Source organism: Musa acuminata, chromosome BXJ3-7, assembly GCF_036884655.1.
Source record: "Musa acuminata AAA Group cultivar baxijiao chromosome BXJ3-7, Cavendish_Baxijiao_AAA, whole genome shotgun sequence".
NCBI lineage: Eukaryota > Viridiplantae > Streptophyta > Magnoliopsida > Zingiberales > Musaceae > Musa > Musa acuminata.
This window is the reverse complement of record NC_088355.1, coordinates 40,338,003-40,365,398: the sequence shown is the minus strand read 5'-3', so window position 1 is coordinate 40,365,398 and position 27,396 is coordinate 40,338,003. Positions and strand designations below refer to the sequence as shown.

General features: G+C 39.3%; 2 protein-coding genes across 2 annotated transcripts; one reads left to right on the top strand and one right to left on the bottom strand.

Moving 5' to 3' along the window:
- Positions 1-1,107: 1,107 nt before the first annotated feature.
- LOC103992717 (F-box protein SKIP8) lies at positions 1,108-13,383 on the bottom strand. The gene is made up of 3 exons (XM_009412529.3): positions 12,732-13,383; positions 4,762-4,958; positions 1,108-1,681 (listed from the first exon to the last, which is right to left on the bottom strand). The coding sequence occupies exons 1-3, from the start codon at positions 13,143-13,145 to the stop codon at positions 1,444-1,446; spliced, it is 849 nt and encodes a 282-aa protein (XP_009410804.2). The 5' UTR covers positions 13,146-13,383; the 3' UTR covers positions 1,108-1,443.
- A 7,953-nt stretch (positions 13,384-21,336) lies between these two features.
- On the top strand, positions 21,337-27,075 carry LOC135642356 (ferrochelatase-1, chloroplastic-like). Its single transcript, XM_065158455.1, has 10 exons — positions 21,337-21,599; positions 22,033-22,143; positions 22,338-22,683; positions 23,310-23,453; positions 23,670-23,771; positions 24,271-24,374; positions 24,480-24,606; positions 25,422-25,574; positions 25,724-25,824; positions 26,466-27,075. The coding sequence occupies exons 2-10, from the start codon at positions 22,064-22,066 to the stop codon at positions 26,782-26,784; spliced, it is 1,476 nt and encodes a 491-aa protein (XP_065014527.1). The 5' UTR covers positions 21,337-21,599; positions 22,033-22,063; the 3' UTR covers positions 26,785-27,075.
- The last annotated feature ends 321 nt before the right edge of the window (positions 27,076-27,396 follow it).

The following is a 27,396-nucleotide window of genomic DNA, read 5'->3' as shown; positions in this document are numbered from 1 at the left end:
AGAGATTTATTTCACCCAAAGCTTTTCATGGGATGTTTCAAGCAACCTAGATAGGTTACTGGATGAGTAGAAGAACATTGCAGATGCCGATTCTGGATCCTTGCGATCCTTTCACACACAACACACACATATAGTTCACCTGTCTTGCCCCAGGCAGGGAACACGTTGCCACTCTGCACAGGATAGGTGGTCCCCCCCATGCGCTAAGGCCTTCTACTGTACGGGCCCACACTTCAAAAACCCTGCTTCACGTCTTGCCGCGTGGGCGCCGCATGCGATGGAAGGAGTGCGACGCGCGGGCGACGCATGATGTGCTGCAACCCGACATAAGACACGAATGGGAAGTTCCACGAGCAGACGTGCCGCGTCCGCGGTTCCTTTCGTGGCGTTCATCGTTACGTAAACCATAGCCGTTCGTCGATCATGATATGATGCCTGTGATAAAATGAATGGAGCGTGGAAGCCTGACGAGAAGACCAGGAGACAGGCAGCCTGGGAAAGGGACCCACATACAACGAGGAGATACGTGAATCACCAACTTGCACAGATGCTGGGACCCAATTTCTGATGCTAATCCCCTGCCGCGTGATAAGACTATAGATGGGGGATTCTATTATCCCATATGAAAATATACAACAGCCACTGAGCTCCTCGACAAAACAATTAGAAGACAGCAAACTAGGCGTGTAGCGACAGGACACCTGCACTCTTCTTTTGCTATCACGCCAAATCATATCTTGCGGTAGCAACACCAGCGAAAGATCACTATCAAATTACGGATGAAGTACGATGGCTGACATACGTACGTCATTACAACACACCAACTTCAAGCTCATGAAAGGAAGTTAGCCAAACATCATATTAAGCCAAACATCATATTAGCCAAACATGATCACACTAGTTAGTATGATCAGACCAACCACGGGCCTTTTACCTTGGCCGCCATCAATCACCCACACATCTATGGCAGAGAGAGCATGAGCTTTCTTTCCAAGTGATCAAACCAAACACATTGACATGACATGAACCAGTGAGGATCACGAACATCGATGACAGCCAGCTCTACGACCTATCTTTAGACCAATGAGACAATGCATAAAACTCTCATCATGTTAACAGCCACCAGCATGCTCAGTTTCCATTTTTTCTTTGTAACCACATTCATATCTGTACAATTCCCGATGGAGGGTGGACATTTGGACAATCAAAATTTGATTATAAAGATACAACTGGACCTAATGGAGAGGAAAGAATTTACTATCGCAACCGAGAATGCTATAGAAGCATATGTTGACATTCTAGAGTGAAGATATCATCAAGTATACCTTTTGGTGGTAAAATGGAGAAAAGAAACATGACAATAGAACTAAGAGGGAAAATTGAAAGAGAGATAAGCTTTCAGCACAATCAGGCATTCGACAACCACTGCATTTCTCATCCACTTCAATGTAGCATCACTGAGCTATGGTGGTGAACCATGTGCCATCTCCCATCATGAAGCTCGTAGATATTAGTCACATGGAATGGCCCCGAGTCGATGTCAACATAAGCATTCATGGTAACCCAAGCCACGTCACCAAGAATACGAGCTCGTACATCCCGTATCTGGAAATCAATCCCTTGGCCGCCACCTTGGCCCCAGTTGAATAACAATGCCCAGCTGTCAATCACTGCACTGTACCTGTAATGAAGCAAGCGTGAGCACAAAAATCGTTAAGCCACCAGTTGTAAACAAGGAGAAACAAATATATTTTATTTGAAATAAACTAGTTTCAAATGTTGAATGATGTAAATGGGTTTATCTGCTTGCACTTTCTAGTAGTGCATTTTTTCCCCAGTTCAGATACCCATGTCTTTTGTCATAAATGCAGTTACAGCGATTATTCAGGCACCTACTTCACAAACACAAGCAGTTGAGCAGCTCATCAGAAAATGACCAGGAAACAAAACCATTAAGTCCAAGGATCTTGTGTTAAGGTAATTTTAGGTGGGAAAGCAGTTACAGTCCCAAATACCTCCAAGAAAGAGCTCATGCATTGAGGAAATTATGCCAGACAAAAAATTATTCATAATCAAGGAAAATGCAGACCAAATGATAGTACTTTAGGTGGGATAGTACTTTTTGCTAGTAATATGATTAAAAAGGAAACAATACAAACCCATTATAGATTCACAGAAAAACAAAGCCATAACTGTTTGCTAAATTTCAACTTGCCTGTCTTCAGGAAGATATATGAACTATAAATTCTTTTTTTATAAACACTGATAACCAGTGATGATCAACTCTGTTTATTAGCCTAGCCTATCACATTGCCCATCACATACACACATGAGCACAGCCAGATTACATGACACCCTTGTTTTTAACCTTCCAAGGAAGTTGTGGAGCAATCTTTATTTCTAATAGATGTCTAGACATACAGAAAAAAATTGGTTTAGGTTTAGCACTAGCCATATATGCCTGAACTAAAGACATAAAATATCATCCAACAATGTTTAAAGGGCACATAGCCCAACTATTTAGGATCAACTACATGGGTCTTTTATCGTTATTAAGACCGGTAAAAAATCATATATCTAGTTAAGTTCAAAGTATTTAAATCTTTATATATAATTTCTATTAAGGTCTTTTTAGGTCTTCCTTTACATCTTCTCGTCCCAGTAACATTAATTATTTCGTCTCTTCTAATTATTGCATCCGAAGATCTCCACAACACATATCCAAACTATCTTAAGTAATTTTCTCTCATTTTATCCTCTATCGAAGCGATATTTAGTTGTTCACAAATAAAAATATTTCTTTTTCTATCTTTCCTAGTAAGTCTACACATCCATATTAACATTCTCATCTCGACAATATAAAACTTTTTTATATGTTTTTTCTTAACAACCCCACATTCAAATTCCTAATGAACACAATAGATAGACTATTGTATTATCCAAAGAAGCTCTGTAGTTGACCTCATATAGGATATAATTAGAAGATATTCAAGATTATATTTTTTAGCTTGATGAGAAAGTCTAACTATTATTTTTTTTCCTTTATAGAACAACCAAATTACATATAATTAAAGACCCAACAAAACAGAAGTGCTCAAAGTTATTTAAGGGGACCTCATCAACTTATTGCTAGAATATAAAAAAATTGATGGTGTTTAAACAAAATTATAGAACCCTTCAAAGGCACATAGCCTGAACAGATTTAGACAACACTAACAAAAATATCCTTAAAAATTAAATGCTAAAATAAAAAAGGAATTGAATGGTACTTGATAATAAATAAGATGATAAGTGCTAGTTAATGTGAAAATAAAAACATACAGAAGAGATCCTACCTAAGATTTTACAAGAAAGATAACTTGAACTAAAATTTTTCACTATTTTGAATTAGCAACAAAGTATGAATATTCAGGTATAATTTGAAGTAGAAAGAGTACAACCAACAATCAGAACTACTGAGAACCACAAATTAAAAAGTAAAGATGCACAACATTAATAATGTCAGTCCTACAAGGGCCTCCGCCCTTCAACCAAGTATCTTTAGTTGCTACAATCTAATAAGCAAGATCTCTGTCATGCTGGTATTCACAACTAAATTCATCAAAATCTCAGTGTATCACCATTAATGGAAAATCCAAAAAATAGACAAGTTCCACAACCTTTACCAATATACTAATGGCCACATTAAGGTATGCAATTAACAACATTCTTTAACACTGCAAAATTTCGATTAGAACAAAAAAGACAAAAAGCCATCATTGAGTGAGTAAAACATTAGAACCATCACAAATATCAAGGTAGTTATGCATGAAAAAATGTATCCATTTTTTGAAAGATGCAGGCCGATAGTACATTGCATGTCAGAGTGGGTACAAGGGGGTTTAAGCAAAAGTGGTACAATGTGATGACACTCCAAACTTTCAATTATAGTCCACTATATGTCTAAAACTCAGTCTCAGATGTTGGGCAGGGCCATCATTCAATGTCATCAAGAATATTTCTTCTACCACGAAAGGAATGAATGTCACCTAAAATTAGGAAACAATAACTTTTTAACAGATACTTGTCCTAGACATTCCCACCACAAGAATCTATAACCAAGATATCCTAAGAAGGACCAGATGCATGAAAAGGCAGCATCACTTAGCTTTAAATTATATATGTGGATGCTAAATTTCAAAAAAATGCAAAATAATATCTTCACTTATGAATCATTAGGAAACAAGGCCATATAAATCACCTATATGTAAGAGTCTAGATGATGTTAAACATGGTTGTGCATTATCTGTAGCAAATCTTAGGAATACCCAGCACAACTGCTACTGTGGTCAGATCACAAAAGCCCCCAGTAAGCAGAATTAAAGATACAAGACTCAAGCATACTGCGATCAAGCTGAGTATTAAGTTTAACTTGAAACAAGCATTAATGCACGAGGCTCCCATCAATACAAGATTTGGGGAGAATTAATGTATGCCGCTTTACCCATGCAAACAGAAAGGCTGCTCTCTGACCTAAACCTTGGTAACACAGGTTGCAAAGCAGGCTAAGCAGCAATGTGGCTATTATTTTGGAACAAAAAGATGGAAAATTCAGTTACATATAAAAGATCACTATAGCATCTTCAACAGAAAAGAAGAAAACATAATCAAAGTTGCCAGAGGAAAAAAAAATTCAAGAAAGTGACAAGTGTGTCATATTCTGATTTAGCCATGAGTTTTTCCAGAATAACAAATTTAACAAAATTAAGGTTAATGGCATACCCTGTGAATAACTCCCCAGATGCATGTATACATTTTACATAGTCAGCATTAAGCCAAAATCTACTCATTGCTGGAAGTGACCTTTCTCTGATTATATTATAGAATTCTGCATTGACATTGACAATGGCTTTGGTGGCAGCATAGTAAGCTTTCCATCCGTTGCTTGGGTTAACAGTGTCCTGTTCCACTGTGAAGTCCTACGCAAGAAAAAACATTATTAGTATAGAGAGCAAATTGTAGACACTAACAGCATCCAAATGCTAAACAAAGCATAGGCCACTATAGTTTATACAGTCCAACCAATTTAAACCGACACAATTGACTACTCCTAGAAATTCCATCCAAACGTGAATCGAGGTGCAACGAGTATGGCGAAGGAACATTTATGGAAGAAATTATTGGCATGAAATTGTTGAGATACAGAAAAGGAACCGAAACAATATATAACCATATTTGATGTACATAATACAGATATGAATAGGATAACATACAGAAAAAAGAAAGAAAATATAAGATGAACAGTTATGTTCAGATGCAAGCAACTAAAACATATGTTAAAAAGGCTTTAACAAGATGTACCTTACAGACACACTATGATGAAAAGCATGCAAGCTTAAATTTTAGGAACTAACTTAGTATTAACAATAACATTTCTTGGAGAGGAGGGCTCCTCAATGAAGGTCAAAGAAAACAGCGGACCTAGGAGAAATCAAGGTATGTGCCTAAAAGAATTTGTCAATTGCCTCACTGTATTAGTACTTTCAATAATTTCCTGTTATTTGAAAATCTGGATATTTTGACATCCAGAAAATGACACAAGTCAATCCATGTCCATAATCCTTTGGGAGTTTAGAATAGCAAAACCCAGAACAGGGTATACACATGTGAGATATATACATTTTATAACCATATCATGCCCCAGTTAGATAATGGAAACAGATTAGAAAATATCCATTTCAACCTAATCACAAGTAAAAATGCATGATCATTAAAAGTGATTTTGTGTAATCAGCATTGCTCCAAGCGTCAGCATCAAGATAACATGTGACATCCAACATCAAGCAAATAGGTTCCGATGGCCCAAGTACAACTTCTCATCTCATGAAATCACCTTGAAAATAATCCTCATAAGCTATGTTTAAAAACAACAACCCATATTTTTAAACACTTCTAAATGTAGCCATAATGGGATTTTAAAGACCAACTTGCTGTCTCCCAACCACTGATACAATCATTTACAAAAATCAGAATTGTCTGTGTATCAGATTGATGTCACCTGTCTGTGCAGATTAACCACTCCCCAAAATAGTTACCACCAATGGGAAAAAAACAAAGCAGTTATTACAGGTTCTCTTTTACTACATATGTCCTTAGGCCAACAACACAGTCTCCTTAATGGGTTTGCTTTTGAATTTGTACTTCTATAGTGAAAAAATATTCATTATTCTTCTCTATTTTTCTTTCTTGTAATATATCACCAATAGGAGGTTTGTCATGCTGTGGTATACCGCCCAGTACGGGCGATGCACACCGATCCGATAAGGGACTAGTATGCGGACCACCCTATACCGGGTGGTATATGCTAAATGCCCCCGTGTCGCCTGGTACAAGGTTCGTGCCAGTCAAAACAATCAAAATCCAACCGTTACCGACCTGTACCAATAGATAACGATCAAATTTCGATCGTTACCGACAAACTTGCATAGACTTAGCTAGAATTGCCTAAGTCGTGAGGCACTCTTGTATTATCCGTCCGCAAAGGATCAACCTAGTTGCAACATTGTTTAGATCCCCAATGACCTATAAAAGAATAAATTGATTAGTTCCGAAAACGAGCGACGGACAAGTCCCGACATTTTGCAAAGATGACAGTTTTATAAGCAATTCAACAAACACTTGGCATGCAAGAGAGAAAAGAGAGAGGAGAAAACAAGTACATTAGAAGGCAAACGAATAATAGCAAGTCCCAAACAACTACTTATTGGGTGCCAAGCACGTTAGCCAGTTCCCGTAGGCTTTACGTGCAAAATTGTGAATCCAATGAACACCGAACACTACCCCAAAACCCCATTCAACCCTATTCTACGCGGGTGGTTCTAGGGTGTTGAGATGGCTAACATTTCACATTGCAATGCAGCTTGTAAAAAACAAGCCATGAAACGCAAAAATAGGGTCATTCTATAATAATTTTGCCCATTCTGGTGAGCGATTGCTCAGCAGTCTTGCAAACTGTTCCTGCTCATAGTTTTTAAACAAAAACAAGACAAAACATGCTATCAAACATATTTACAAGAAAACAAAAACAATGAACGGTCCGTAGACAAAGGTGTTGCGGATGCGCAACAACCATCCATGACATTCTCCCCTAATTAAACAGTCGATGCCCTCGTCGACACTTGCAAGTGAGCTTTGATGACTGCTTCTTCATGTCGCAAAGCGTCTTCAGCTGTCAATTGGTTTCTATTTGGGGAAGATTTCGCCACTTCAGCAAGTACTCGATCTGCTCTGCTCCGTTGTGTAGCTATGTCTTGTGATCCGCTAAAATGACTTCAACTCGCTTTTCGTTGGAGGCTATGGTAGGGGATAGTCGAGTTAGAGCACTTCAGAAAGCATTTTACGGATCTGAGTGGTAGGCTTTCAAGTTGCTCACGTGGAAGACATTGTGAATTTTAAGCCACACTGGCAACTGTAGCTTGTAGGAAACATTACATACCCTGTTGATAATTGGGAAGGGCCCTTCATACTTGTGCATCAGTCCCTTGTGCACTTTATGCCTAAAGAACTAAAGTGATGCTAGTTGGAGCTTCTCCAACGCCAAATCGTCGACTTTAAACTCTTGTTGTCGCCTTCCAAATCTACCCACTTCTTCATTATTTTGGCTGCCTTCTCCAAGTAAGCTCAGGAAATATCTATGTTTCAATGTCATTCCTTTGCAAAGTGATATGCTAATGGGCTTCTCCCAGTATAACCAATCGCCAAAGTGTGAGGAGTTGACGACTGCTATCCAATATTGATCTTGAATGAGCTCTTGTTAGATGCAGAGCTCCATTGCAAATTATAGGAGAATTGGACTATGTCCAACTTCACCTAATCCCGTTAATTATTACTCACGTATTGCCAAAGATATTACTCAAGGAGTGAATTTATTCTTTTCGTTTGGCCATTCGTCTAGGGGTGGAGACTTGTGGAGAAGTATAACTTATATCTTAAAATTTTGAATAGTTCAATCCAGAACCGCCCCAAGAATCGCACATCTCGATCGCTGATAATATTGTGCGAAACTCTCATATACTTAACCATATATCAACCTGGTTGCCTCCTCTGTGGAGCAGTGTAGGGGTGCAACAATGAATGTTGCATACTTTAAAAAAAGATCAACCACCACGAATATCGATCCAAGTCCCCCTACCACCGGTAAGCTTGATATAGAGTTCAAAGAAATGTTCTCTCATGGCCTTTCTAGTACAAGCAACAACTACAAAAGTCTCATCGGCTTCCATTACTCTACCTTATCTTGTTGGCAAGTAAGGCACATCCAAATATATTCCTTTATATCAATCCCTATCTTCAGCCAATAGAAGACCCTCTCTACGAGAGCCAATGTTCAATAAATACCCGAATGTCCTGCCCAAAGGGAATTGTGATACTCTCTCAAAAGTTCACACATCAAATTGTCCACTCGAGGAACATTAACTCTATTCCCTTTGGTGTAAACGAGTCCTTCTTGGACCCAAAATCATCGTTGCTTACCTTTTTTGACCAGTTGCATCAGGGTTACTGCTTGGGGATTACTGTACAATTCATCCTTAATTATCAAAAGGAAGTTGGAGTGCAGTTGACTTGCTTGGCCTCCACCTTCCAGTTGTATGGCATTCACCAACCTCACTTTCTTAATGCATCGACCACGACATTTGCTCTTCCGGACTTATACTCTATTGTCATATCAAACTCAGTCAAGAAGTCCTATCATTGTGCTTACTTTAGGGAGAGCAATTTTTTTAGTATAGAAGTAACCCAGTGGGATATTATCCGTCCTTAGCACAAATCGCATTCCGAGAAGGTAGTGCCACCATACTAGTAGATAGTAAATTATCGTTGTCATCTCCTTGTGCACTGGATACCATCGCTCAATCTCGTTGAGCTTGCTGCTCTCATTGGCCATCGAGTGACCCTCCTGCATAAGTGTTCCCATAATAGCAAAGTCCGAAGCATCCGTATGAACTTCGAAAAGCTTCTTATAGTCTGGCAATTTGAGTACTAATTCTTTTAACATAACAACGTTTAGGTCTTAGAATGTCACTTCCCATTTGTCTAACCATCACCAAGGCTGCTCCTCCAGCAACTCTGTTAGTGGAGTTGCACACTTCGAGTACCCAGCTATGAAGCGTCGATAATAGTTGACGAAACCAAGGAAGGATCTCAGCTCTGATACCTTCTTTGGTGTTCGCCACTCCGCCACAACCTGCACCTTCATTTTATCCATCCAAATGGATCCTCCGCTGATTCGATGCCCTAAAAATAAAATCTTCATCTGGACGTCTGGACAAAATAACACTTCTCCCTTTTCATGAATAATGTGTTCTCCTTGAGAATCTTGAAAATTGTTCGAGAGTGTTTGTGTGGCCGGAGCATTGGCTATAGACAATGATATCATCTAAGTAAATGACCACAAACTTGTCCAGATACTCTTTGAACAATTGATTCATGAGAGTGCTTATGTGGCCGGAGCATTGGTTAAGCTGAAAGGTATCACCAAGAACTCAAACGCTCTATACCTAATCACACAGGTAGTCTTCACTTTGTTGCCTTCAACTATGCGCGCCTGCCAGTACCCTAACCAAAGGTCAAGTTTGGAGAAATACTTTTCCTTACCCAATAGGTCGAACAAGTCTATTATAAGCAGAATGGGATACTTGTTCTTCACCGTCACCTTGTTTAGGGCGCGATAGTCGATGCTTAATCCGAGGCACCGCCATCATGTTTGTGCTTCTGCTCCACGTGTCGATTTTGATAGAGACCCCCCTTTGCCAACCGAGAGATTTGCTTAGCCTCTGAGTTCACAGACATCATCCGACTTGGATCTTCTCTAGGTTCAACCCGAGTCGCCTTGCTTCTCGGTTGGTAATGAAATTGTGGACAGCACCCGTGTCCACTATCATACGAGTTGTTTGGTTATTTAGCTTGATATCCACGTACATCGGCTCCCTGCTTTTTATTGCTTCATCTTCATGTTCACCCCCCCCCCCCCCCCCCCCCCCCACTTGACCCTGCAACACGTTCAACAAACATATTGCTCTCATCCAAGGTCCTTACGACTCCTCATCGTTGCTGTTGAATCCCGAACAACTCGAACTAAGGACAACGACCTTGCTCTTATCCAATCTGGCGGGATGAATTGATATTGTCAACGCATTGAGTGCTTGCTTTTGTGGGCACTTCTTCACTATGTGCGATCCTCTGCACAAAAGACATCCGCCAGTTTTTGGGACCTTACATTTTGAACTCGATCCTTTGTAGGAACTCTTTTTTCTTTTGCTCGATTGCAGATTCCTTCCCTCGGGGATACTTAGATGAGTGATTTCCCAAAGATCGTTTCTTCTTCCCTGAGTCATTCGAAGAAACAAAGTCGATGAGCCTTTCTACAACTGCAATTGCCTCGACCAAATCGTTAGCAATCCTTCAATGCAGTTCCTATTGTGCCCATGACTTTAAGCCATTGAGGAGGCTAACTAGCTTATCCTTCTCAAACATGTCTTGTATGTCTAGCATCAGTGCTGATAACTGCTTTACGTAGACCCAAATGGAAGTGCTTTGGCGAAGTAGTCTCAGCATCATTCTTGTGACAAACTCAATGTTCTCGGGTAAGAATTGTGTTTTAAACTCTCACTTCAAGTCCTCCTATGTGTCCACTCAACACAGAGCTTGTTGGATCTCTTCCCAACGTGTTCGCCACTAAAATTTTGTATCCCCATTCAGATACACGATTACTATTGAAACTTTGGTTTCTTTATAATCAAGCCTCAAATCTTGAAAGTATTGTTACATATCGAATAGGAAAACTCTCAAGCTCCTTCTCATCCCTAGCACCCTCGTAGCAATGTGAGTCAAGTACTGTTGCCTATATAGGATAATTTCAATTTGTCAAGCATATAGTTGGATTCTTGAAAATTTTGTTGTTGTTGGTTCAACTGGTTTGAACTCTAACTTAGAAGTTTGGTCGTTCTTGGACTTGCTGCATGGAAAAAGTTCTTTGAACACATTTGCTGACAGATACCTTGATGAATGGAATTTTTAGGTTAATTTTAAAGATTAAATCAGTTTAAAAAAATTATCCATGGTTTAGAAGGGAACTACAAATCTATAGAAGTTGAAGTTGTTCTTCATAATAAAAACATAAAGTTTAACTGTGTTCATAAGATCTATTCCTTCTATGATTTTGGACCATTAAAAATGAATAAATTATTAATGACATTTGTTTTTTGAGAATTCCTTTATGATTAGTCAATGATTTAATGAAATATATCTTAACACAATAACAGCATGGCTCACTACGAATGTGCCTAGCAGTTGGAATTATGTGTCAGGGTTCATGAATTTAGTTATTCCAATTTAAAACAATGACATACCATAAATTTCTATACATTATTGTTTCCCTTTTGAGGGCGGACCTTAGTACAATGGTAATTGATATTTTACAACCTATATAACTAGGGTCCGAATCAAAAATAAACTCTTCATTTATAGAGATGTGTCAGGGTTCATGAATTTAGTTATTCCAATTTAAAACAATGACATAACATAAATTTCTATACATTATTGTTCCCCTTTTGAGGGTGGACCTTAGTACAATGGTAATTGATATTTTACAACCTAGATAACTAGGGTCCGAATCAGAAATAATCTCTTCATTTATAGAGGGAAGACCACGCACGTTGATCACCCCCAAATCCCACATTGATAGGAACCTTGTGCGCCAGGTTCACACCCTTTTTAGTTGAATGCAATTCAGTCAGGCTGGATGGTCTGTTTTCTTCGGAGAAGAGCATATTATTTTTGCAGCAAGCACCTATGCTCCTCTTTTACAGAATCACTTTCTCCCCTTCCTTCTCCTTAATCCTCAACTTTTCACATCAAATTTGTGTCCTAAAAACAGTCTAGCACCTGAATTTAATTGAGAAGTATTCAAGAGAATAACATTAATCAAATAGGCATTCCGGCATCTGAACATGCTAAAAGAACAAAAGCAATACTACTAACAAATCTATATCATTAGCACTTAAAAAGTTGGTCAGTAACAACGAAGAGATCATCTCCTGTGAACTAGTTTTAAGTCTATCACATATAATTCACAGTGAAGATATACAAACATTGCTCTGCTTACTATCGCCAATGTTGCACTAATTAGATTCCATACAAAACTAGGGTCGTCATGGATGTGATGCAGGTATATCTGTCTCCACGATAATTATCATAGAGCAATCCTTGATCAACTAAAGTTTGTCATGCCACAAGAAAAAGATATATCTTATTTTTTTGTTTCAACTTATTAAGAAAGAACCAAAAAATGGTTCCCCTAAATTCTCAACTGATCATTAATCTCCCGCTTCTGAATCAAACTTATTCAAGAATCAAGAATTTTCCCTGAGTTGGTGCCTCACTAGCGATAGAAATGACAATTCGACCGATCATCATTGTACATGTATTTTCATGAAACCACATCTGTGCTTCGATTTGATGTGTAAAGTCGTGTTCAGATTTCACAAATAGAGGTTTCTATAAATTTAGAATCTCCTGGGAAAGGGACAATCGTAGAGGAGCAATGCTACCAGAAATTAACATCAGGTGACTGAGATTGCACGACTACAACAATATCAAACAACTCCTGACACTTGCAGTAACCCTCGCATGTAGGAAACAGCGTCAATCGGAGCAACTGTCCATATGAAGAAAGAGGTGGCGGGAGGGGATACCTTGTGGTAGAGTGCTTTCCACGCGCCATCGTCATTTGCAGCCCTCCTCATCGCAGAGTTAGTCATCGAGAGGCGGCAAAGGCTGGTATAGTCGAGGTAACTGAGCGCGTGTGTGGTGATCTCCGGCACCAGCTGCTCCATCATCGACCCGCCGGCCTGCCGCTCCGCCGTGCCGACCTTGTTATCCCTCACCGCCATATCCCCGTCGCCGCTGCGGGCGTCGCAATCCCCACCACCAGTACTCCCGGCAACCCCGCAGGAACAAGAGCAGCCGCAGAGCTTCTTCCTCCTGGGCCTCCGGAAGACCCCTTCGGCGTTCGATCGGAGGGCCCAGAGGGCGTAGATGCAGCACAGGGCGGTGGCTCCGGCGGCGATCAACAGGGAGCAGGAGGAGAAAGGAGAGGGTTCGTCCATCCAAAGCACTCCCGAGGCGAGGGCGGCATCAAACCCTAGACCGAAGGCCGCATCACGAGGGAGGAGGAGAACGACAACGAAAGAATAGGATGAGATCTAGGGCTCGATCGATACTCCTTGCTTCGATCGCCTTGGGTTTTAAGACAACACAATGCTCGAGCGCGCTCTAACAAACCAAGAAAACAGAAAGAAAAGAAAAACCCATCTGTTTATCCCTTTTTCACAAAACTTTTAATCCGCCAGGCACTGCCGAGGGAGTTAGTCATGGCATCCGTTACTCGCGTCACCTCACCGGGAGTGCTTGGAACGCTTCGACTTTACGTGCTAATAACCCGCATACTACTACGTACGAAGCGGTCGGCTCATCTGCCGTCCATGAGTCGAACAAAGGGGCCATCGAACGGACACGAGAACGTCACGTGGCATGATGACCGCGTACTGTCGATGTGGAGATGTTTGGTGGCAGCTGACGAACGCAGAGTCCAGTCAGTTCATCCACGAGTCAAAGTTGCAGAGCCGGTCTCGTAATAAATAACGAGTCAGCCACTGTATTGCTGGCCATGTTGGGATATGTTTCACAGCTTCGTTAGCTTCATTATTTTTTGTGACCCGAATAATTGTCCTGACGAACGAGTCACATTCGAATTTGATCGGAACTTCTAACCCGGACGGATCGCTTCGCCTAATGTAGAATTGCAGCCAATGTTGGTTGGAAAATAGATCGGTCGAATCCGCGTACTGCTCATAAGTTAATTAGATATCTATTCCCATCCTACTATAAGTATTTTTTTATTAATCTAATGCAAAATGCAAACTAATGAAAATAGTTATATTATGAGATTTTGAAACATCCTACGATAAATAATTTAGGTATTCTTAGGCTACTTATTTATTTACACTTAACTAGAACAATATAGTTACTAGAGAGCTAATATATATATATATATATATATATATATATATATATATATATATTCACACAATAGCCTAGTAATTGAATATTTGATTTTTTTAACCTTAGATTAATAGTTTGAATTATTATTATTTTTTGATAATTGATAGGAAATATATTGATGGACAATTATCATCTGACACCTATCACCACGTGAAGGGTGGCATGAAAAGAGAATATCTCAATCACTCTCCACCTATCCGCCCCCGTGGACAATAGTCCAAGTAGGTTGTTCGGGCTTGTCTCTCCCTTGTCGCCCATGTAAACAAAACATCAAAGGGGGACATTGGGACAGTTACGAGCTATCCGCCTAAAAATAAGTATAAAAGCTAACTCCCAACGTCGTATCAAGGGATTCTTTAAAAAAAAAAAAAAAAAAAAACTCATACCCCAAAAAAGATCTTGAACTAACATGAATATTGAAGGATCTAGGTTGAGAACTTCTCTCAACATCAATCTTAGTGTAAGTAGCACTTCGGAAGCTCGACCCCCGTATCGAAGCCTCCTTGAGCCACTTAGGACACTCTTGTATCTTCGGGTTTGGACAACTTCAGTTTGACTTAAACATTGACTACGAAATCCTCTACTATTCTAGCACTGGAAGGAAATTCTGATGTCGTAGGAACGTTCACCCGTCAATCCACTCAACGAATGCTCCGGCAATGAGGCCTCGCCTCCAACCTATAATACTTTTACTCAGTGGTGACAACTACTATCCTTCCCACATGTGGATGTGTCCACTTATGCATAGACATATGTGAGGTATTAGTGTATGTTCAATGACCTAGGCCTCTCACCCCCGGAAATAAATTTGAGCCACCTGCTCATCCCCATCGAGGTGTTTATGAACTTCACCCATCAGATGCAGACACTCATAAGGATGATGTAAGCCATCGCTTCACACTTGTCTTGATTAGCCCAACAAGTGGTGCCACCGTCTCAACTATGGTCAACACCACAACCACCACGAGCACTGGCACCCATCGAGATCCCCCCATCAGCATAATGCCAACATCTTAAGATTACCTAAGTTCTATAGAATTGCCAGCTAAAGGAGCACCCTACTCTCCAATCGTGGAGTTTAGTACACTACCACACCACCACTATGCTTCGTCCGAATCTACGATCCAATAAGTGGATTCAATGGATGACTATTTGAGGATCCAATATCAACAAAAAGGATCAATGCTTAAATGAGTTGTGATAGGAGTTTCAACAGTCCAGCGGAGAGAATCTGGTTGATCTCATCTCGAGTTAATCCCTATTCACCCAGAATATCCAAGAGAAACCAATCCTGACCAACTTCCACCTCATATCACTGGAAGCTTTTGATGATAGTACTGACCTTGTTGAATGCACTACTGCCTTTTATGCCCAAATGTTTCTCTACAACACCTCAAATGCTTTGATTTGTTATGCATTTCCAACAATGCTGAGAGGCCCAACGTTAGAGTGGTACACTAGCTTGAAGCTACTCTCGATTGGCTCCTTCGCTTAGCTCACAGAAGAGTTTAAACTCTTCTTCCTCAGGAATATATGCCCGAGCCTTCAATGACAATATTGCTTAAACACACATAAAGGGAGGAAGAGATACTCTCCAACTTCGTCACTCGATTCATTAGCGAAATTTAAGGCATGCAAGAGACTCATTCGTCATGCATGATGAGGCTCAAGCCCTCTCACCTTTTTCTAATCATTAGTGGAGAGGTCATTGGTGACTATACCTAAAGTTCTCCAAAGGGCCAACTAATATATAGTCACAAAGGCCTCAAGTGAGCATGAGGAGATGCTTAAGATGTTGTGGCATAAGCAATCACTATTAGCTCCAGCCTCGAGGTCACCTCAGTGAAGAAAATAAGACTAACTCAAGTGTCTCTTTGTGACATCTCAAATGCTCTGATATGCCACACATTCCCAACAACATTGAGAGGCCTAGCATAGGAGTGGTATACTCACTTGAAGCCACTATCAGTCGACTCTTTCACTCAACTTGTAAAGGAGTTCAAACTCTATTTCCTCGGGAATATGTGCATGAGACCCTCGACGACAATATTGCTCAGACACAAGCAAAGCGAGAAAGAGACACTCTCCAACTTTGTCACTCGATTTACTAGTGAAATCTAAGGCATGCAAAAAACTCATTTGTCACTCATGATTCAAGCCTTCAAGATGGGGCTCGGGCCCTCTCACCCTTTTCTAGTAATTAGTAGAGAGGTCACCAGTGACCATGTGCAAGGTCCTCTAGAGGGCAAATCAATATATAGCCACAGAGGTAATGGTCTTAAATAAGTGTGATGATACAATAAGATGTCATGGCATAAGTGACCACAATTAGCTTCAACCTTGAGGTCACCTCGGTGAAGAAAATAAGATTGACCTAAATGTCTCTTTATGGCACCTTAGATGCTTTGATGTGCTACGCATTCCCAACAACGCTGAGAGGCTTGGCACAGGAGTGGTACACTCGCTTGAATCCACTCTCAATTAGCTACTTCGCTTAGTTTGTAAAGGAGTTCAAACTCTCATTCCTTGGGAATATATGCCCAAGGCCCTTGATGGCAATGTTGCTCAAACACAGGCAAAGGGAGGAAGAGACACTCTCCAACTTCATTACTCGATTCATTAGCAAAATCCTAAGTAAGAAACTCATTCGTCACTTATGATTCAAGCCTTTATGATAAAGTTCAAGACCTCTCAACTTTTTTAGTTATTAGTCGAAGGGCCACCGGTGACCATGTCTGAAGTCCTTTAGACGGCCAACTAATATATAATTGCAGAGATGATAGTCTCAAGTAAGCGTGAAAAGACATACAAGAGGTCATGGCATGAGTGACCAACATTAGCTCCAACCTCGAGGTCACCTCAGTGAAGAAAATAAGATCGACCCAAATGTCTCTCTATAGTATCTCAGACGCACTAAGGTGTTCTGCACTGCCAACAATACCAAGAGGCCAAGTGTGGGAGTGGTACACTTGCTTAAAGCCACTCTCTGTCAACTCCTTCACTCAACTCGTAAAGGAGTTCAAACTCTTCTTCCTCAGAAATATTATGTCTGAGGCCCTCGGTGATAATAGTGCTCAAACATAGGCAAAGGGAGGAAGAGATACTCTCCAATTTGGTCGTTCAAAATCCAAGATATGCAAGAAGTTTATTCATCACTCATGATTCAGGCCCTGTTGCCTTTTCTGGTCATTAGTGAAGCCATCGATTACCATGCTCGAGGTCTTTCAAAATGCCAACCAATATATAACTGCGGAGGTGATGATCTCAATTAAGCATGAGGAGACGCGCAAGAGGCCGTGACGTGAGCGACCACTATTAGCTCCAACCACGAGGTCAACTCGATGAAGAAAATAAGATCGTTTTGAGCTGTCTTGCTCGAGGTCTGAGTTGACACCTCTTAACATGAGGAGAATTAAGGTATTCTTACATATAAAGGAAAAAAGATTTTTGAATGACTCTCAACTGATGAAGACACTGTTGGAAACGAGAGACAGATCCAAGTACTACCGCTTCCACCGTTACTATGACCATGACACAGAAGATTGTCATGATTTAAATAAACAAATCAAGGAGCTCATTTTGTCAAGGAACCTCGAGAGATTTGTTCGAAGACCTCGGAAACCTTCACCCTAACCTTAGGATCCAATAGAGAGATAAATTAACGTCAATATTGATAGACCTATTTCAGTAGAAGATAGCTCCTTAAGTTGCAAAACGTACGCCTAAGCCACTATCGAGAAGTGCCCGAGGTCAGAAGATAAGTTAGAAATAACCCTAAAGGAGGAAAATATGGAGTACTTTGACCCAAACTATGATGACGCCTTGGTGGTCTCCGTAAGAATGATTAATGCCTAAGGAAAAAGGGTCATGATCGACACAAGTGGCTCCGCTAACATCCTCTACTTTGATGCTTTTAAAAAACTCAAGCTTTTAGTTAATGAACTCATCCTTATGATTTCTTCACTAATGGGATTCGCGGGCAACTCCATCTCCCCTCTTGGGACCATGAGCTTGCACATCACGTTTAGTGAAAACCCTATTCTAAAATGGTGATGACCAAATTCATAATTGTTGATATCCTTTCAACGTACAATGTAATTATAGATTGACCCACACTTAAAAGACTGAGAGTTATGATGTCTACCTATCACACAATAATGAAATTTCTAATAAAAACCAACAACGGTGAGCTAAGGAGTAATGTGAATGAGTCTAGCTAGTGCTATCTAACGATAGTCTCCCAATAAAAAAAGGCTCACCCTAAGAGTTTACTATTGGACCCTTAGGATTTTGCAAAGTCCCTCCCACGTCCGGAGCTAATGGAGTCATTGATCGAGGAACATCTAGACAAGGCTCATCTTAGTCAAGTCGTCAAGAACAAGGTGACACTTCTCTAGGAGAAGTGAGTGTAACTCATCGACTTTCTTAGGAAAAACGTTAAGGTGTTCACAGGAACACCGAGAGATATGCCAAGAATAAACCCCAACGTGATCCAGCATCACTTGAACATCTCCCCTAAGGTTTGACCCGAGAGGCAAAAGCCTCGTAAGTTCAATCTTAAATGCTAGTAGACGATTAGTGATGAAGTGGACAAGCTGTTAGGGGCAAGGTTTATTACCGAAGTGTAGTATCCCTAGTGGCTTGCTAATATTGTATTAGTTAAAAAAATTAATAAAAATTAAAGAATATGTATTGATTATACTGATCTCAATAAAGCATATATGAAGATAACTATCATATTTCTTGAATTGATTGGTTGATCACGAATATATTTTCGAGATATAACCAAATAAGAACGAGTAAAGCCTTCTCATAGTTTACATTAACCTCATTTTGTTTTGCTAGGTAGAGAGTAAGGCGTGAAGGCACATTCACTTCACCTAAAGTAGAATTACAATCATCGATCAAATCTACATACTGCTTAAGTTAATTATTAAGGGAATATCAGTTCCCATCCTACTATCAGTAATTTTTATTATTCTAATGCAAACCAATCAAAATAATTATATGATAAAATTTTGAAACATCCAATGATAAATAATTTAGGTATTCTTAGCCTACTTATTTATTTGACACTTAACTAGAATAATAAAGTTACTAGAAAAATAATATACATGTATAAAAACTCTTATAGAAATAATTTATTTCAACATGTTTAATCTAAAATTCAAATTTACTCATGTACTATATATATATATATATATATATATATATATATATATATATATATTCACACAATAGTTTAATATATTTATCGCTATATGGAGACTAGTGTGGAAAGAGAATGGTCTAGTCACCCTCTACTGGTTTGCCTTCTAGACAATAATTTAAGGGAAATCGTTCGGGCCTGTCTCCCCTTATCGCTAATGTAGACAAAACGTCAAAGGGGGACGTTAGGACAATTGTGGGTTGTTCCCTTCGTAGACAAAGTATAAAAGCTAATTTTTGGTATTGTGCTAAAAGATTCTCTTTTTAAGAAAAACTTATACCTTAAAAAGACCTCGGACTAACTTGAACGTCGAATAGATCAGGTCAAAAAACTTCTCTCGACATCGATCTTAGTACAGGCGATACTTCAGAAGCTAAACCCTCATCTCGAAACTTCTTCGAAGCCGCTTAAGATACTCCTATGCTTTCGAGATACAAGGGTTGACTCTAAAAAATCCTGTAAGACTAATATATGATTGAAATGTGTATTATGTAACCAACTTAGATCCAGATTGATGTTGATAATAAAAAATGGACTCCATTCAACTATTGCAATAATAGAGCCATGCTTTCATCTAACAAAGTCATTCCTGCACTCTAAGTTTAAATGAAAATTTTATATTAACACATATAATGTACTACATTTACGGGAGTTCGACGAGGGTATTATAACTTTTTATATGTAATTTATATATCTATTGATATATAGTGAATAATTATTTTATAATAAATAATTTTGTTAAAATATTGAACATATTATCTGGCCTTAAATGACTATCCGAATTATTGAATATTACCACATACACCTCTCTTATTATTAGCAATATAAGACTGTAGGTGTGTCATGTTAATGATAGGTGAAGAAGCCAAAGAATTTAGAAAATACATGAGATACAAGCTAGGATGCACCTCTCAACCATTAATCTTTGATTAATTTAATAAATAATTTAATAATATATAGTCAAGCAAATGCAAAGTAAATAAATGTAATAAGAAATGTTAAAGGGTATTATTTTGAGTGGAAGAGTGAAAACTGAGTATATAAAGAGTCAATCTCCAACGAGATACAATAAAAGGATTAGATCAATCATATTTTTTGAATTAATATATTGCTTAAGATTTAATTATAGAAAAATTTTCTTTCATAAAATATCTTAAATAAACAAAAAAAATTCAAGGCTCTTGGTCGAATAGGGGACGACATATTCATTAAAGAAAAAGAGGAATTAATGCTTAGGATGATTATTATATTTTCTTCGTAGAATAAAGATTGATAGAGATTCATGAGATAAAAAAATATGTCTATTCTAAAATTCTCAATGATGTTATTCTTTAGATCTCATCGTGTTCGAAGTCTAATATAATATATTATATATTCATATCGTATTACAACATAATAAAAAATAAATATACATATATAACGGACCAAATATACGACTGGATCGAAAGCTCTCCATTGGACACTTGGACGGCTAATCTACGGCGTAGTGGATATTTATTTATGTATACGTGTATGCGGGTGAAGAATCGGTTACCTAATTTATTTGTCGTACTCGTGTCCCCCACCTACGTTGCTATTGGCCGGTGGACTAAGCCGTAAAGTGGGACCCACATGGATCGTACAATTCTAACTCACGCACGCAAGTAGGGGAAAGGTGTACTCGTTTCATTGGTCGTCCGTCGAGAGGGGTTAGGCGATGACGGCGTGTTTGGATGGTTCCCGGGACACGTTGAGATACGTGGCGCCCACAGAGCCCTCCGGTTTAAAATCCTCGCTACGCTGTTCGCTGTTTTGATGCAAATACTCATCAGCAACCGAGGAACGAACCGGAGGTTCCATCACACCACGAATACGTCGATGAGTCCTCGAACAACAATGACCTGCGTCGTGATCGGAGGATCGGCGGCTTCCACAGAAGCTTTCTCTTGGGCCCCACTCTACTTCAGTGAAGCTTGGGGACGCGGGTAATCGAAAGGGGGTAGATGAAGAGATGCTTTTTCTTCCGCGTGCCCGTTCTTTGGGTTTGGGTCGTCGTTAGGTGGGCAGCACCAGGACGCGAGAGGGAGCGAGTCTTCGTCCGCCAAATTTGACCGGAAGGAAGTAGGCACCCAACGGCGCTTCTGCCGTTTACTTTCCTTTCTCGTCTCGCTGCCCCCATCGCCGCCTCCTTCTCCTCCCCATTCCTTTTCCATCTTCTTCGACGATCAGCCCTAACCCCACAAGAAGAGTCGATCCAACTCTTCTATTCCGTGATTCTTGGAGATCTTGAACCATTGGCTCTGACTACAAGGTGCGTCTTCTTCGATCTCCGTTTCTTCTTGAGCCGCATCGACTTTTGGTGTCTTTTGCCTTGAGCTCGTTCTTGTTCGATCCCTTTGTTTAGGGTGGGTGTGCAACAGTCCGATTTACGATACATAAACCAGTCTTGGCGACTAACCATTGTGTTGTAGCCATAAAATTGACATGTATCATGTGTCGGACTCTATTTGTTTGTAATACAAGTTAATGAATATATGTTTTACAATCTGCTGAGGAATGCCTTGACGGGAGACAAGACTCTGCGAGTCGATTCCACGCTTGACGATTAGACATGATCTTGATCTGTTCATCTTAGATGTGATTTTTTGATGAGAACCTGCCATAAGTTTACTTGCCTGTCTTCTGATATGGTCGACCATACATGCTTTTGGATTCTAATTTTGTTCTCAAAATTACTCCTCTAGGATCGGAACACCGGATTGCTTTTCTGAGAGCATGGAAGCTGCGAATTCTGCTGTTTCTCAGACCAAACTCCTTGATTTTAGGAGTCGGAGAAGTATCGGCTCTCTGTATTCGTGAGTGTTGTTTTTCCATTTTCTTTTGTTATTTGACAGATGATCTGAGGATGAACCCAACGTCAAAATGAAGTTTTTGTTTTAGATCTGTAATCGATCAATTTGTAACTGAAGTTGACGGATCACATGTTCATCAATTACATATCTCGATGCATTCTTGCATATGGTAGAGCTCAAAGCCAATTCTATTTCAGATCAAGGCACAAGGGAGGTACCTCGGTATGCTATGTCAAATGCTCCTCCCATTCCTCGCATAATGGCCTTCAAGGAACTGATGAATCACTGAGTTTATCGGTGCTTTCTAATCCTACATCTGATGTTAGCAAGGGGAATTTTGCCAAATCTATACATATGCCAGTCAAAAAGCATAATCTTGGGAGGCTTAATTGTTCTGCAGAGGCATGCACGCATGATGCAAGTTTTCTCAGCATTTCTTCAAGTCATGCACGTGAAAGGGTTGGCATACTCCTGTTGAACCTTGGAGGTCCAGAGACCCTGAACGATGTTCAACCATTCCTGTTCAATTTATTTGCTGATCCAGTAAGTTCGTCATATTTTGATATATGAGCAATGAACAGAAATGCTTGTCTTGTTCCACCCGTTTACATGTTCTTTTGGTTCCTTTCTTAACTAGTTTATTGCAACAATCAGATCGATATATTCTATTTAAGCTTTTCGATGAAGCATGAATGTGAGAAAATAAACTATTGATTTGCCAATTCGCACTTGTATATGAAGATTTTTTTAATCCATTTAGTTTGCCTTGTTCCATAACGTGTGTGAATGTTGAAAAAGCAGCAACACTTGAAAATCTTGACCAGCTTCTTGTAATAGCAACCTCAGTGTGGTGCCAAGATTCACTGTCTTCTTACTTGACATATAAGTGACAATTTTTTCATTGCAGGGAATGCTGGCAACATCCATTAGTTGGTGCACTGACACAAAAATAATCTCAAATGATCCAATTATCAAATTACACATGTGATACTACTAATGTATATATACATATGATGTGTATATACATGTCATTCCCAATTTATTCGATGCTTGGGATAATTTTTATGAATATTTTCTTTATGGTGCACTAAACATATATATTCTTAATCGCAGTTCTTTTTTAGTTTTCAGTTGTTTTACTTAAGATATCTTTTCCTCCTTCATAATAGGACATAATACGGCTTCCTAGACTATTCCGGTTTCTCCAGCGACCACTGGCCAAGTTAATATCAGTTGTCAGAGCTCCAAAAAGTAAGGAGGGTTATGCTGCAATTGGTGGTGGATCACCATTACGGAGGATAACTGATGAACAGGTTTGTAATTTGATTTAGTAGTGTTCCTTTTTCTTTTCCTGGGATATATTTCTTCACCATCACCATGGCATAGTGATTTACTCAATATATCCGAGTTACAATTTTAGTGGGGTTTTATTGAATGGGAATAACAAACTGTCTTATGTCTTTCCTTCTCATGTTTCATTTAGAAAAAAGCTGCTGCTGACAAGCTGACTCAATGAAAAAAAATTTCAGGCACAAGCACTGAAACTGGCCCTCAAAGACAAGGATTTGCATGCCAATGTATATGTTGGTATGCGGTACTGGCACCCTTTCACTGAGGAGGCTCTTCATCAGGTTTGTAATTACACTTTAATGCTACCCGGCAACAAATTGCTCAGTGCTTAATATAACATGCCTTCAATCTGTAGTTGTCTGCTGTACCTCTTATTATTTTGTAGTTGCTTTCTTTGATGCAGTAGTTGTTCAAACCTGCAGCTATGCATCCTTGTAATTTTTATAGTCAACCCAAACCGCTTCTTGTTTCTCCATTTTTTTTGTCACATTTCACACTTTGCAGAGCTTCAGTGACTTAGAGACAAATGAACTATAACAGTCTGCAAATTACTATACTATAAATATTAACAGCAAATAAATTATAACATTATGCAGACTACTATACTAGAAATAATAACAGCTTGATTTGTCCTCAATCTGCATATATTTTTTTGTACAATTAGAAGAACAGAAATGCTATTTGGAGAATGTGGAGTGCTACTTGCTTGAAATGTGCTTGTTTAGTTTGTGTACTCTTGACTTACGTGGCTACACTGACTACTTATCCATATAATTACAGATAAAGAAGGATAAAATAACAAAGCTTGTTGTGCTGCCACTTTATCCTCAATTCTCTATATCCACTAGTGGTTCTAGTATCCGTGTTCTACAGAGTATTATCAGGTAGTTAGTGATTTCTCTTTCTTTTCTATGAAACCTCTGAATTCTCAACTAATTTGCGATTAATTATTTTTGAATAAAGCTTACTGGATATTAATCACATTGCAGGGAAGATGCTTATTTTGCAAGCTTGCCAATTTCTATTATCGAGTCATGGTATCAACGTGAAGGTTACATCAAATCAATGGCTGATTTGATAGAAAATGAGCTACTAAGTTTTTCTAAGCCTGAGGAGGTAATTTCTATTGACTATTAATTGTATGATTTATGTTAAAGTGCTTTTCTCTACTGTTAATTATTCCACATGGTATGGTGATTTCCCTTGTAGTGTCATGTGTCATGTCTACCACCGCATCTTTGTTCCAGTTTGCTTAGAATTTGTATGGTTGCATCTTGCTAAGCTGCATAACTAATGGAGTCGAGATGTAGAGCAATGGAATTTGCTTGTTAAACCAACAAACCCTTTTTTTTTTTTGGGCGGGGGTTGGGGGTTGTAAGTGACAACTAAGGATGATGGCATAGGTGCCCTGGTGGTGTCTGTGCCCTTCTCTTTTTCCATTTCTTATTTCTTCTAGTTGGCATTGATAATAAAGTCCACCAAACATGCTTTTGGCAAGCCTTTGGCATGATGAGACAAAGTTAACTTGATGAGACACTCGGATAAGAAACACAATTTGTGGATCCAAAACTAGGCATAAAGGTCATATTAGAATTAGGGACTGCTGTTGCCGTCAAATGATTTTTACAATGGATACGATAACCTACATATTCATTCGGGGATAGTTGGAAAAATAAGTCAAGCTAATTACTAGTTCACAAAGTTTGTGACAAGATGGCTAAAATTTAAGCTATACCTAAATGGATTTTAGAAGATACAGTTTTTTTGCTTGAAGGATTAGTGCACTGCAGTAATTGATGTTCCTTTACTCCATATTCATTATAATTGGTTTAGTTACCAGAGAAGCTAAGCTATTTTTCTTGATACTTTTGTGTTGGACATGTCTCATGTTCTCATTTAAATCTTCTGTTTCCCTTTGCTTATGATGGTAGGTTATGATATTCTTTAGCGCACATGGAGTTCCACTTAGCTATGTTCAGGATGCAGGAGATCCATACAAAGATCAGATGGAGGAGTGTATCTCCTTGATCATGGCTGAGTTGAAATATAGAGGAATTGTTAACCAGCACACTCTTGCTTATCAGGTACAGGGTTTTACAAATGCTCCAAATTTATTGTGCATCTTTTACTAAAATCTCCATGTTCTTTATATAAATCCTTCTGTTTCATTGACTTGCATTGCTTGATCCTGTAGTTTCCAGAAGAGTTTATTATTTTCTTGAACTCCTTGCAGAGCCGAGTTGGGCCTGTTCAGTGGTTAAAGCCTTATACTGATGAAGTGATTGTCGAGCTTGGTCAGAAAGGTGTAAAGAGCCTTCTCGCAGTCCCTGTAAGGTAACTTGTCAATTTGTTGACCATCAGCCTGCAAATCCTTTTCAGATTGAGCTGAATTCAATCAGTGTTTTAGCAACAATTCATGTTGTTAGTGGATTCCTAGTAACAGCCCATTATTACAGCATTGCATAATGGTACGTTTCTGGTGGCAAACTTTGGCTTTTATGACCTGCCCCATGGTACACATGCTAAATTATACACTTAAGAATATGTTGAATATTTATATATTAAATAATTTGGGACACTTTCATATGCTAAAACAACTTATATTGTTTATCTTGCTAGAATAAACAAGAAGCTTCTTTTGGTTCATGATTTTATGTCTATATTGATTAAGGAATTGTTGAGCAGTTGCTTCATTTTCCTGGATGACCTTTTTAAATCATCATAAACTCCTGCCTCAACAAGAAGCAAAGCTTGAGGGTCCATGCTCTTGCTCAAACTAGTTCTCCATTGCCATCTTTGGAGATCAAGCCTATTCTATCCCATCTATACTTGGGTTGCCAGGAGGAATTCATGTGCTAAGTTGTCGTACATGATTTTATGTCTATATTGGTGAAGGATGTTTAACTGGCATGCACTTGATTTTTGTGTTTTTCACTGACCACAATTTGGATTTTTCCTGTGCCATCATCTTCCAGCTTTGTGAGCGAACATATTGAAACTCTGGAAGAGATTGATATGGAGTACAAGCACCTGGCTCTGCAGTCGGGCATTGAGAACTGGGGCAGGGTACCAGCTCTGGGTTGCACTTCTTCCTTCATCTCAGATCTTGCAGATGCCGTTATAGAAGCCCTCCCATCTGCATCTGTATCAAATGCAAAGAGAACATCGTCAGAGCCCGAGACCGAGACAGATCTTGTTCAATATGCCATCAACTTGTTTTTCGGGTCAATCTTTGCGTTTGTGCTATTGCTGTCACCTAGAGTGATTTCCGCATTTAGGAATTTCCTCATCTAATATATTTTTTGGTCAAGGTGATGGTTTTCCGGTCAACTTGAATCATCTGAATACATGTAAGTGATAATGATCTCCGCAAAGCAATTTTGTAAGGATGATAGTCCTGCCTTTGGCTGTTATTCTCTGCTCATGACAGTGGCTAAGTGAATCAGTTGATGTAAATCATCACCTCACAGGATGATAATTTTTCAATTCGACAGATATCATGTAAGAAAGACCATCATTAGATGGATTAAGAAACTGTGTGATGTTCCGACTTTTGAATCTGAAAGCACAGTAAAATGTCTAGCATTTGCATCGCTGCAGCCTGTGATAGGATTCTGACAATGTAACAAACAGAAAGAAGATCTGTTGGTGAAGCGAAATGTACACACTACAGGAAAGGGAATGCTTCTTTTGCGTTGCACAGATTGGAAGCACGGAGTTCCAAAATGCAGCTTGTTGCTGAGGCTGCCGCTGAACCAGCAAGCTTTCTCCTGACAACATTCTACATTACATGAATCATTGAACTTCAACTCTGGAAGAGCCCGTGAATACCGAGTCTGGTGGAAGGAAAAGTCACTGTTGTGTTGGCATGAAATCGGAAATGCTAAATCTGCACAAACATGCTGT

Bases quoted from the DNA above. Each gene is read 5' to 3' on its own strand.
- LOC103992717 (XM_009412529.3), bottom strand. From the start codon at position 13,145: ATGGACGAACCCTCTCCTTTCTCCTCCTGCTCCCTGTTGATCGCCGCC. The intron at 4,959-12,731 runs GTATCCCCTCCC...TTTCTTGCGTAG, and splicing joins GGAAAGCACTCTACCACAAG to GACTTCACAGTGGAACAGGA. The intron at 1,682-4,761 runs GTATGCCATTAA...GCTTCATTACAG, and splicing joins TCTGGGGAGTTATTCACAGG to GTACAGTGCAGTGATTGACA.
- LOC135642356 (XM_065158455.1), top strand. From the start codon at position 22,064: ATGGAAGCTGCGAATTCTGCTGTTTCTCAGACCAAACTCCTTGATTTT. The intron at 23,772-24,270 runs GTTTGTAATTAC...ATATAATTACAG, and splicing joins CTGAGGAGGCTCTTCATCAG to ATAAAGAAGGATAAAATAAC. The intron at 24,375-24,479 runs GTAGTTAGTGAT...ATCACATTGCAG, and splicing joins GTTCTACAGAGTATTATCAG to GGAAGATGCTTATTTTGCAA.